The 12,705-nt window shown below is 39.8% G+C and overlaps 1 protein-coding gene across 10 annotated transcripts in view; it reads right to left on the reverse strand.

Moving 5' to 3' along the window:
* OTUD7A (OTU deubiquitinase 7A) overlaps positions 1–12,705 on the reverse strand; it is a 140,293-nt gene that overhangs the window by 29,953 nt on the left and 97,635 nt on the right. For all 10 annotated transcript variants that reach the window (XM_042824029.1, XM_042824037.1, XM_042824033.1 and 7 more), the window contains one exon: positions 5,665–5,819. In XM_042824029.1, coding sequence (XP_042679963.1) covers positions 5,665–5,815 — 151 coding nt within the window. In that variant the 5' untranslated portion in view covers positions 5,816–5,819. The remainder of the gene's footprint in view (positions 1–5,664; positions 5,820–12,705) is intronic.

Genomic DNA, 12,705 nt, shown 5'->3' on the forward strand with positions numbered 1-12,705 from the left:
CACAAGAGAACTATAAAAGGAACTGCCTGAGGGAAAGAATAAGAAGCTATTTTGGGAGAGATGGTTTTGTACAATCATATGACAACACTGTAGATTTCCCCACCAATTATGTTGTGGTGGGTTTTTTTGTTGTTGTTTTTGTTATTGTTGTTTTTTCTTTTAATTCTGCTGTTCTCAGAAGGAAATATCTTTCTACTGCCTCTCTTAACCTCCATGGGTCAGTCTCCTTGAACACACATTCCATGACTCAGCCAATCTCCTGATTCTTATTAATGCTGAACTACACACACCTCAATTAAGTTCCACACAAAGCTGGAAATAGATATCAATTGTTTCTATGTAATGGTTAAATATGACACAAATAAACAGTCAAGCAGAAAAAGCAAAGCAAAGATACTGTTGTTTATGCAAATAAGGGCTGAACACAGTCATATAAATGAACAAAACCACTTACATAAGTACATACAGGTTCTCACTTAAATATATATTATTGTTGCAGTTTAATTTCTTTCTTCTTTCCGTTATTATTACATGCACTGAATTTCACAGATCTCCTTCACCTGATGTTTGGCAGGTCATCAAACTGGCATTTCAATACATCTCATCCTGTCTAATCCCTTATCCTCCTTACTAATCACGTGATCACTGCCTGCATACCTCCTGCTGTCTGAAAACTAACCTGCTACCTGATCTCTTAGCAACCTCTATGCTTACCCATGCCTATACAGAAAGTCTGTGACTACAGAAGGACATCATTAGAGCTTTAGACCAGACAGCCATAACAATGCTTTAACTTACTCTTCTTTTCATAAAGGCAAGTGCGTGCTCCTGGTTAGCTATTAAAATCAATATTGAACACAATTATTCTCAAAACAAAGCTACTGCTACCGTTTAAATAGAATCAGTTTTACCGCTGTAAAAGTGTATGAAGAGCGTATTTTGAATGAGATTTAAAGCTCATTATATATTTTCAGCAATTAAACACTAACCACTGAAAAATACAATGGAGGAAAGGAAAGTCTGTACCAAAACCAGACACCTGAAATAGTGGTACTGACCTGTAGGAAGCAGCAACAGATCTTCCAAGTAAGGAAGACTGAGTAGAAACATGTAACTCACAGATGCCACAACATTACACATTAGGAGGATTCAACAGAATACAATGCTTTTCTGGTTTTCTAATTTTCAAAAATAAGGCTAATATAATGAAAATACAATTGGTTTTATGTTTCAATTTAATGAAGGAACTCTTTTATAGTAATATAGAACAAACTGTCCCTGTCTATTCCAAACTGGGTCAAATTTAAATAGTATTTGCTTGTCCTTCAGCCATCCAGTTTTGTTAATTAGTAATATCCTCATGAAAGACAGGATAGTAATACCAGCAAGCTTAAATTTAAAATTAGAAAAAATACATTTTGGAAGAAGACACAATGGAAAAGAACTGGCAAAAGAAACGACAATACGGACTTGGTCCCCAAGATGCCTTGAGGGATTTGAATGCTATTTTATGAAGTGATTTTAAACTTAAAAAAGATGTAAATGTTCACTCTGTGCTTTAGTGTACAGTCAGTCCAAAAGAAAGCCTCTGTCTCAAGGAATTTTGTGAAAGGCTGTCCGCATGACATTTACAGTACTGGAAAAGCTATTGCTTTCAGATAAGTTCACTGAATAAACTTTTGTGTGTTTGCATTCCGCATACACACGCGTGTTCGAGGTCTTCATAATCACACAAGAGCAAAGAACTCAGGTCTGTATGAGATATTTTTGATATGAAATGATCTGCTTCGAGCACAACCGATTCCTAAACCATCACAATGTATAGCATCAGATCCAGTGTCCAGGTTTCCAGAGTCAAATGCTGCTCAGAAAGCCAAGCAACTGCCACAGCCATTCTACCTACTCTGTAATTTGCTGACAGATGTTGCGCTCACACTCTCCTCAACCTGTGGGGGTTTTTTTTGTTTGTTTGTTTTGTTTTTTTACTATCTGGTACAGGCAGTAAATAGTTTCTGGTGTCCCTTACTTCCACAGGGACATATTCCTTATTCTTTGCTCGCCTCCTAATTATTAAGCATCAGGATTATATGATGCCTTGGAGATGCCATGATTCTGAAGACACCTATTTGATGTTCAGGCTCTCAGAAGTTAATTCTCATCGGATGTTTACTTCAAAGTCTCTGCAAGACCAGAGAAGGTGTAAAGTGCTGTCAACCAAGAAGCCTCCCTGGAGGCTTGACCAACAAGAAGGAGCATTGGAAAGTCTTGTAGTCATGACCAAGCTAACAGAAATGTGCTTCCCATTTTAATAATTCACCCATAATAGCAACTATGAATTTTAGTACTGTAAGTAAAAAGCTGTTCTCTTAATTAAAAAGAATGATAAAAATAGCCTAAGTGGTCCACAGCAGCATTCAGGCAACAAATGCCAGAAGTGCTGAGGAAGAAAAAGCCCTTTAACAAAAAACATATAGAAAGGTACCAAGAGGAACAAAGCAATCAAAAACAAGCATGAATTGTTCTATGCATTAGACACTGCCAGCAACTATTACGTTCGACAAGTACTGCAGTTCCTGATGGAATACAGGTTCTGATGTGGACACAGATCACCTGCAGAATTCAACCCAGAAATAGCTCACTCAGCAACTGCTCAGGTATGATGGCACACAGTGAGCAGAAAAAAATATTGATACTGCTACAAAGAAGGGGAGAATTAAGGGAGGAATTAAGAAGTCCCCCACCAATCCTCATCTTAAAGACAAAACAGGATTAATCAAAACTCTGTGGGTCAATGACATAAAGGTGTATGCTACCCAGGTACTGAAAACAGATATTTTCCCAGAGCCATGCTGGAAAATAATCTTGTTTTTTCAATTCTAATATACAGTCAAATGAAAAACAAAAAATCAGAGAATTGCTCATGACACATGGCTCTATGACCTATCAGACTGTAATCTCAAGTTTTAAAAGCTTTCTTCAGAAGGAAAGCTGTGCTGCTTACAAATCTACCAATGTATGAGAATAAACTGTAATGGAACAAAGGATCTTTAAAACGTCCAAAAACTCAAGAAACCCTAAAAAGCAAGACAGATGACATATTATAGTGTACCTGCATGTGTTGTTAAGTGTTAAGCCCCTTCCGCCCCCACATCTTTCCTTGACTATTCTTTAAGTCTGTACATTTTTAAGTTCCCACAGCTTTACCACGTGAATACAAAACAGCAAGCAGCCCAGAACTGGCCGTTCAGACTAAGTAAGTAGAAATGAAACATTATTCATTGGAAAAATATCAACTAAGCAATTATTATTGCAATTTTAACCACCAATGAATAGCTGATTAGACAGCTGTGGGACTTTCACAAATGTATTTAAAAGACACTGTAGTACCATGAAATTGATTTTAATTTCTTATGTAGAACTAAGAAAACCAAAGCCAATTTTTTACTTTTGATGCAGCTTTTAAAGTCTGCATTTACATCTATTTTCAGATGTGCATAGCAAAATTCTCAAAGAACTGAACAAATGCTTTTGAGTCTGTGAAATGTGAGCTCCTTATCAGTTAAACAACTACACAGAATATTAGAATTTGTTATCTTGAAATGTCAGAGCAAGCATGTATTGACCACAAACTCCTTGTACTATACTAAAGCATAGCCAAAGATACAAGCAACAGTATAAATAATGTGACTGCCAAAAGGCAAACTTTGTTCTGTATGTAACACTAGAAAGGTATATACTCACATAACCAAAGGAATTCTTCATACATTCTTTTGAATGATAGAGAAAATACAAAATCGAGGCTTCCAGCTCTGCATGTTTCACTTGCCAAAAACTTAACAGAAACTGATCATACTACTTTTTATTCCGTGATACTAATAGCTGTCAAGAAGAGCCAAACATACACAAGCTAGAATCAATTCAGGATTTTTTATTTTTATGTTTAAAAAACAAACAAACTGAAGGAACTAGTCACGTCACCAGTAGTGGGTCCAATCCTGCTCAACTTCAGCGACCTGGATGAAGGGATAAAGTCCACCCTCAGCAAGTTTGCTGATGATACTAAGCTGGGAGGAGTGGCTGACACACCAGAAGGTTGTGCTACCATTCAACAAGACCTGGGACAGACTGGAGGGCTGGGCAGGGAAAAACCAGATGAGGTTTAAGAAAACCAAGTGTAGAGTCTTGCACTTGGGGGTGCATGTATCAGTACAGGTTAGGGAATGACCTGCTGAAGAGGAGTTCTGTGGAAAAGGACCTGGATGTTCTGGTGGACGACAACAGGTTGGCCATGAACCAGCTGTGTGCCCTGGTGACCAAGAAGGCCAATGGGATTCTGGGGTGCATTAAAAAGAGCGCGGTCAGCAGGTCAAGGGAGGTGATCCTCCCCTTCTACTATGCCTGATGAGGACACGTTTAGAATACTGTGTCCAGTTCAGGGCTCTCCAAAAAGACAGAAATCTCCTAGGAGGAGTCCAGCAGAGGGCCCTTTATCATCTCCCATATGAGGAAAAGCTGAGTAACCTGGGTCTGTTCAGCCTGAGGAAAAGAAGGCTGAGGGAGGGAGATCTGATTAATGTTCGTAAATATCTGAAGAGAGGTGGGAGGCAAATGGAAAGGCCAGGTTCTTCTCAGTGATGCACAGCATGGGACAAGAAGTAATGGCCTAAAGCTAGAATGTAGGAAGTTCCATACAAACATGCAGAAGAATCTTTACAGTGTGATGGAGCACTGAAATAGGTTGTCTAGAGAGGTTACAGAGCCTCCTTCTATGGAGATATGCAAGACTCATCTGAACGCCTACCTGTGCAACCTACTGTGGAGAACCTACTTTGGTAGGGAGGTTGGACTCAACCTACTGAAGACCCTTTCAACCCCTGCAATTTTGTGATTCTGTGTGGAACCACTGAATGAGAACACCTTTTTCATCTCTACCTTCATTCCAATTCAAGAATGGACACTTCCTGGAATTTGTGTCAGACACAGTAAGCAGCACGTTTTGGTCAGACAAGTAACTGTACTCAATGCAAAGCTCAAAAGAAAAAAAAAAACTTCAGGGATTTACTAATTGTCTACTAGATAGGGAGATGCAGGTGATTTTCACCAAAAGTCAAAGAAAGGAGATGCTTTCAAAATCAAAGATGTTCTTCCACTTTTAAGCTTCTAACTTAAGGCTACAATGAAATAACTAAAAAGACACAGCTATATTTCTGATACAGACTCTTAGATGTTTTAAACACAGCAGCCACTGGACTCCCATTCCATCAAGCTGGAATTAGGCATGTATATTGGACCCCAAAACATCTCTGGTTTGTCTACAGTACAACCATTTCAGGCTCAACTGCTTTGGCCAGTGACTCAAAACATTTAAAACTGCTTTCAGACAGCTAAAAATTACGAACCTAAGCTAAAGGCCTAAGATCCTATTCCCTGGGGAATGACTGTCAGTAAGTTAAAACAAGCAATTTAACATACTAAGAACTTTTCAAGGTTTTTGCCAAAAACACCTACTTTGATGATGTCTATGGTCAAATGACTACAAGAGTTGGCTTACTAACCAAAATACTAAAAAATGTCTGTCAACAGAGGCTAGAGTTTCTTTCTATTACTGGTTCTTCCTTTAAGAAAGTGGCAGACATTGGAAATAGTTGTGTCCTGAAAGCTTACCTTCTAGTAAGTCTCTGGCCAGACCTGGTTCTGCCCCTGTGGACCGAACAAAGTCTGACAGGACTGCATCCATATCAAGAGTCATGTGATCATTCAGAGATGCTGCCAGACATGAGGCAGCAGCAGGACTCGCCGATTGGCTAGAAGGCATCCATCTGCCAAGGAGAAAAAGAAACAAAGTTATGGAACATACTGCAAAATGATGGAAATGTTGTTTTTCCTCTCTTCATCAAACACTGCTAATAGAAATGCTAGAACATACAAGTTATGATATTTAACAGCATTTATCATTCATCTCTGCCTTAGCCTAGAAGCTTTTGGTCACTCACGCTTTCTTCCTAGTTCTCTTTTTTTATTATTTTTTAACATTTCATATTTTTAATCGATTTTTCTTATCTGCAGCCTCTGAGTAATTCCACCACTTGAAGAATCAAACTAAATGCATGCACTTTTCATTCCAAACACAATGACCATATCATTGTCTGCAAGGATAGAAATTCTCATACACTGAAGTTTAGCAAATATTTAAATGTTTGACTAGCCTCCAGCTCTTTTGCTTTACTAATGCTAACACACGTAGGACAGAGTTCAGTATTTGTTCTTTTATCTACTCTCTCTCTACCACTTCCGTAACTTATTGTTTCCCCATTACGCTGTCAGGCTTAGATGGACTTTACTAACTAACTTCCTAGGTTTGTGACTAACACAGTGTTGATAACACATCTATGTTCTAGCCACTGCTAAGAAGTGCTTACACAGCATCAAGCTTATACACCATCTCTGTTTCCCACCTTGCCCATCCAGAGGCTGTGAAGGAACAGAAGTATGACAGTGACCCCAGCACACCAAAGGGACGTTCCACGCCATGTAAATATCATGCACACTAATAAAACTGGAAGAGAATCTTTCTAAAGTAGCTGTTGCTTGGAGACTGGTTAGGCATCAGTCTGCTTGTGGGAGGTGGTGAGTGATTGTCTTTGCGTCACTTGCTTTCCCCCCCACCTCCTTCATCCTTCATTTTAATTAAACTGCTGCTATCTTGATCCATGACTTTTTCCTCCTTTTGGCTCTTCCAGTTTTCTCCCATCTCTCTCTGTAGGGCTAGGGGGACAGTGACTGAGCAGCTGGGGGGTGCTTAGCTGCTGGACAGGATTAGCAAACTCAGGGCTTGTTAAGGACAGCAAACAGCAACAGAGAAAAGCAACGTTGTTTTCTTTGCATGGGAGAATAATCAAGCAAAACTGGCCTAAAGTCTAATTTGGTATTTGACCCATGTATTGCTGCCATCTCCCAGTTCTCCAGAAATGATCTCATTAAGACAATAATTTTATCTTTCCCCTCCTACTCCTCCTCCTCTCCTTTCCCTCACTTTGTGAGGAAATGAAGAACAGCAACTCCCTCCTCTCTCTAGGATAGACGCCTCCTGCCTTGCTGAAACAGCCCCTCAGTGTCTCAGACACAGATGTGTAACCAGAATGCTCATATGATGCAGAAAGATTGCAGGTGCCATCCAGGTAGAGGGAATTACCACCTGTCTTCTCTGACACCGTGGTATGGAGGTCTAATTGGGAAAGACAAAGTCATTAGCAGCTCAGATCCACCCCTGTGGGCTAGACAGTCCACAAAAGGACTAGAAAAGGGCAAAAATCCACATATTCTGCATACAGCTTCTGTTCAGTATAAAGGCAAAGCATCCTCTGAAAGAAGACCTTGCAAACTACCAAGGTAAATGGACTAGAGTTAAGAATGGTATCCAGGATATGAGGCAATTAGCAGTGGTTGGAGGTGCTTTACAGCAACCTGGAGAGCAACCAGTCCTCCAAAAATTTACATGAAGTCCAGCATCTGCAGTCCGTGTCACCGAAGTTTGTATGGAACACACCAAGGCCATATATCAGCACCTCAGTGACAATGGACTGGACAGCCACTGAGGTACCAGCTGAGGACAAACTAGCCTGCTGGTCTCAGAATATGCAGCACATTTCTTTCTAAAAAGAAAAGCTTAAGTGGAAAGCACAGCATAAAGGTGCCCAGTATAAATTACATCACTGTCATACACCGAGACACTCACAGATAACTGACGTTCTAATTAATAAACCTCAGCCAGGTGACCTCCAGGCAAACAATTCAACAGAGCACAAAGCACACCGAACACAGCTCAGCTGAACACAGAGCATCCTTCCAGACTCCAGCATTTCTGTAGCTGACTTTCTGGTGGAAAAACCCTCTCCACAAAGCAAAAAAAAAAAAAAAAAACCAACACCTGCAACAAGGAAGCACCAAAAACTTGGACCGACTGAGGTTCAGCTGGCAGAGTTAGGAAAGGAAGGTCCTAGCTAAAGTTCACTTCTCTTCCTTTTTTCTTTTTCTGAATAAAGCAATTAGAGCACTGGTTAACACAGCCAGGTACACGTAAGTCTTCATTCCTTTTAATAAGTAGTTATACCTAACTCCTGCCCTGACTCTCATCTCTTCAGGGCTTCCTAAAGCTGTCATCATGCAGTACCAGTTTAATCATTATCACAGACTTTTTTCTACTTCACAGCAGGATTTCTCATCTCAAGGCCAAGTGGCTCAGTTTTAGCAGCCTGCTGCCAGCTGTGAACACCAGCATGGCACTGAGGCAGCCCTGTACAGGGCCATGCCCAGCTGCCAGCAGCAGAACTCCAGAAATCCGAGATGGTGCTGCAGACACAGCCTGTGGGGCTGGTTCCAGCCAGCTATGCCATGACAGTGCAGGACACGGTGCCTCTCTGCAAGCAGTCATGCTTGATATTAATTTGGAAGGTCGGCTTTGAAAGAGTGAGAAAACAAGCTGATATTACTGTGTTTTGTATCTACTTTTCTTTTTTTTCCTAGAGAAGTCAAACCCAGCCTTCAACATAATGTTTATAAAATAAGGAAAGAGAAATTTAAGCTGGCACCTTGAGAGTAGCTAGTAAAATAGCTGGCATCCAAAACAATTATGCTAAAGGTATTCCCCTGCTCATTGCAGGGGAGTTGGATTAGATGACCCATAAAGGTCCCTTCCAACTCAAATAATCCCACAATTCTACTATCTCCTTATTCTAGCCTGCCTACACTGTTGTAGAAACAGCACAAAGCAAATACAACTGGACCACATTTAACACACAACTTAAGCACAGGTGCGGATCTTACTCTCATTCTATTTGTCATTGGTCAACATCTACCTTTAAATATGAATTAGATCATTCCTGCTAACTCCTCACAGGCTCAGATGCAACTTTGCCAAGTGTAAGGATGAACACCAACATTCCCTTCTGGGAACAGATGATATGGGCTGGCTCTTGCTTGTACCACAGCTACAGAGGAATCAAACTGAAGAATAATTAATTAATTAATAGAAGGAAGCAGTTGATTTCCCTGTTACCTAAAGGAACTAAGGTCCTTTCCAAAGGATCACCATGGGACAGGAAACATTTCTAATAGTTAGAAGAGGTGGGGTAAAAAAAGGAAACCTGGAAGTATTGAAATGGAAGTATTGAAACCTAAAAAGGAATGTTGCACTTTCTTTTTCTTTACTTTAAGAGTACTACCTTAGTCAATCATGGCCAAAGTCAACATGTAAGCTCTGTAGCAACTGAAGCCTTTTTCTCTGTTTAAATAAAAATGGAGGATGATAATGCTGCTATTGTTTGATACATTCTCACAGACAGATCCTCTCTATTAAACAGAACCTAACATCCATACAAAAAGACCATAAGAAACCAAATCCAAGAGATTTCTTCAGTGACTAGGAGCATGAGGCGAATCTTAACCGGCAGGAAGGAAATATACGGACCACAGTAGAAGAATTTGCTGCTGGTGAGTGATACAAAGCATTAGAAAATTTCAGATTCTAATACTCAGTGACTCAGTAGTATTGAGTTTATCACTAGTTATTTCAAATGCACCAGCTGGGCAATCAAGTGCAGTCATTATGTCTGTGTGCTAGACTGCTCATAAATTTTGAAAACTCAAGTGCCTATCAGTCTGAAGAAGTCAGTTCATGAGTTGCCTCAGTATCAGCATTATTTCAGTATTTTTCACTTTAGTATTGAAAGACATCCTTTTAGCATTTGAAGACAGGACTGATCTCTGCATTTATGACATCAAACACCCCAGAATTCCCTTGTGATTACATGACCATCGGAACCCACTCAGTAACCACATCAACAGAAGCACGTTATTTTTAATTCAGCAAAGGTTAAGTAATGAAGATCTTTTCTATAAACTAAGTTCTTTCTGGTTCACTGGCTACATGTAGAAAACTGGTCATCCCCGCATACCGACAGCTGATGAAAACATTTAAAAACCAGAGATAGCACTTGCTGCTTTCCTGAGAAACAACAACATAAACTGAAATAGTATCCAGATTCTGTTATACAACAAATAGTAGTTTTACAGCTAAAATACAAGTGACTTATGCTGATTGCTAAGACAGCATTAAACCAGATCTCTCAAATCCACAACAGCATGAGGAATGCTCTAGTTGAATGCATCTTCTGTGCTTGTGCACTATGCTATACATGTCTCTAGGATCTGAGTCTTCTAGAAGCACTTAGAATACCTGCACAAAAGCATCTATGCTATGTAGATTTTCCTGGTACTCATCAGACCTGAATTTACAAAACAGCCTGAATTAGTGGTGTTTATTCAGACAGAACTGCCTGAAAAATGGACGGGTTCATACAGCCACATGTTCATGAACGTTAAAATTGAAAGACAACTAAGAACAAACCCATCACTGATTACTTGAAGTAACCACTGGTTCATCATTATGGACTACTTAAAGATGAAATCAGACATGCAGAGATGCACTGACTGGAGCTGGACTCGTGCTCAGTTCCCTGGAAAATTCCAAATTTTATCTGTGCTGTATTAAGCATATCCGAAGCTGTAAGAAACAACTAAAACCCCTGCTATGCAAGCAACTGAGTAGTGGCCTGCTGCGGAAACTCTTTTCTCATACACTGGTCAAGCCTTACAAAGTCTCTGAAGTATTACAAACTTGAGGTGGTACTACTAAGCCCATAAAAATTAACAGTTCTATTGAAAAAAGTCTCTAAAGACAAATTACTAGGTCTCTTACTACAGCAATATTTTGTTGTTAGAACTATATAAACAATTTCACTTTTTTATTTCTTTCAGCAGACTATTTCTAGTCTTCTAGTTCTTCCAACCCCTACAATTCTGTGATAAGTATCACAGATGGCAGGTGGTCTAGCTATTCCTTCAACTACCACTCAATGCGAATAAAAACCTGTACAGAGTCCAAACAATGCATGCTCTACACTCTGAAAACAAAGATCCTCCTTTAATCATTTTGAACTAGCCCAGATGGGGGCTTATTGTTTGTTTGTTTGTTTTCTTTTCTTTTTTTAACCTCAGAAAGAACTGTTCTCTTACCTCTCAGATTTAGAGAGGTATCAAGAAAAAAAGGAATAACAAAGAAAACCCCCACAAAATAGCCTTTAGAAAATTACACTCTTTGCCAGAAAATTGCTATTAGCTGTAAAAACATATCCAGATGGACTTGGGAAAAGATTGCAAAGGAAGAAAAGAAAATAAATTGTAAAGGAAGAAGGCAGTCAGTAATTCACTACAAACAGGGGATCAGAACTTGGCTGGCTAACAGACTCACTGTTCTCACTAGAAGAATGCAAGCTCTCCTCACATTAAGATCATCATCACCTCCACTTCTGGCACCTGCTTTAACATAACCCACCCTCATATGTATCACATGCACCCAAAGCAGATGCAACACACTCTTCCATATTACACCCACTGAAAACAACGCCTCCTGTTCTATTACGTTGGTCCATGATGTCAGGGAGGTGAATACTGCTCGTGTGGCAGCTACCAATACTCTGCTACATTCTGTTGCCATGGGGCAGGTGGCAGCAGAGGGCAGTCTGACAAAATGACATCTGACATGGAAGAGAAGATAAACCATAGGGGTGGAAATGAATTCCTGTTTAAAAAATGGCACCCACTGACATTCATTGATGCTCGCTGAATGTTTACGGAGCCCAACCAGTGGTTGCAAGCACACTGAGAAGGTGAGCAGTGCATTTCTGCAGTGCTGACAGCAGGTCACCTTTACTGGTGCAGATTTTTACAAGCGTGGCATGAAGGCTTATGTCCACCACTGGCCAAAGTGCATAGCTAATGGTGGTAACTATGCTGAAAAAATAGCGTTCTGTAGAGTTTTCTCAATCAAATAGTTATTGTGTTCTCTGTATCTACTGTAGTTTCTTTAAAAATAAATAGGAGGCATAACTTTCAGAGCAACCTATGTACTTTAAATCTTTCAAATGTGTCGCACACACAACATACAAACAGCACATCGTACTGAATGTAGACAAAAACTATTTGACCCTCAAAGCACAAATGATACCTCTTGGTTCACTCACCAAAATTTCTTCCCTAAATAATTTCATATTCATCCAGCACAAATACAACAGGCGATGAAAGGGAATAATTGTTGCACATTGTAAGAAGAAGCATTTTAAAAAGGTTTAAAGAAGAAATACTGGTTGAGTCTAAATGTTGAAATGGGTGAACAGCAAATTAACAATATCTGACCTGTTTTTCCCCTTTGGTACCTCTCTCTTAAAACAGCTGTTCTCAAATGTAAACAGCCTTCACCTGAATTTAACTTTTACTTTTTCAAAATCAAAGGGCTAAAGAATATAAAAATACTTTTTCCCCAAAACTGGTGGAAAGCAAGTACGTTGAAACAAACCCCAAGCCTAAGGCATCACACAATTTTCTGTCAAAACACAAGCAAGGAAGTGAAAGGAAACAGCTCTGAAATGGACAAACCTTTAGAAAGGCAAACAGCAACTAAACCTTCAAAGGAAAAAAACAAGCATCTCCAACAACATGCCAACAAATCTCCAGTAGGCCAGGGGAAAGTCATTCACTGACAACATGAAGCCCATCGTGTCCTCTCTCACATGGCTAAACACCCATCAGCATTACTCACTCCTCTCAGCTGGTCTGGCTACACAAAAGGTGCAGACACGTTTGTTGTAT

The sequence above is a fragment of the Centrocercus urophasianus genome, unplaced genomic scaffold (assembly GCF_019232065.1).
Source record: "Centrocercus urophasianus isolate 14NV4802_14NV808 unplaced genomic scaffold, USGS_Curo_1.0 seq_23, whole genome shotgun sequence".
Taxonomy (NCBI): domain Eukaryota; kingdom Metazoa; phylum Chordata; class Aves; order Galliformes; family Phasianidae; genus Centrocercus; species Centrocercus urophasianus.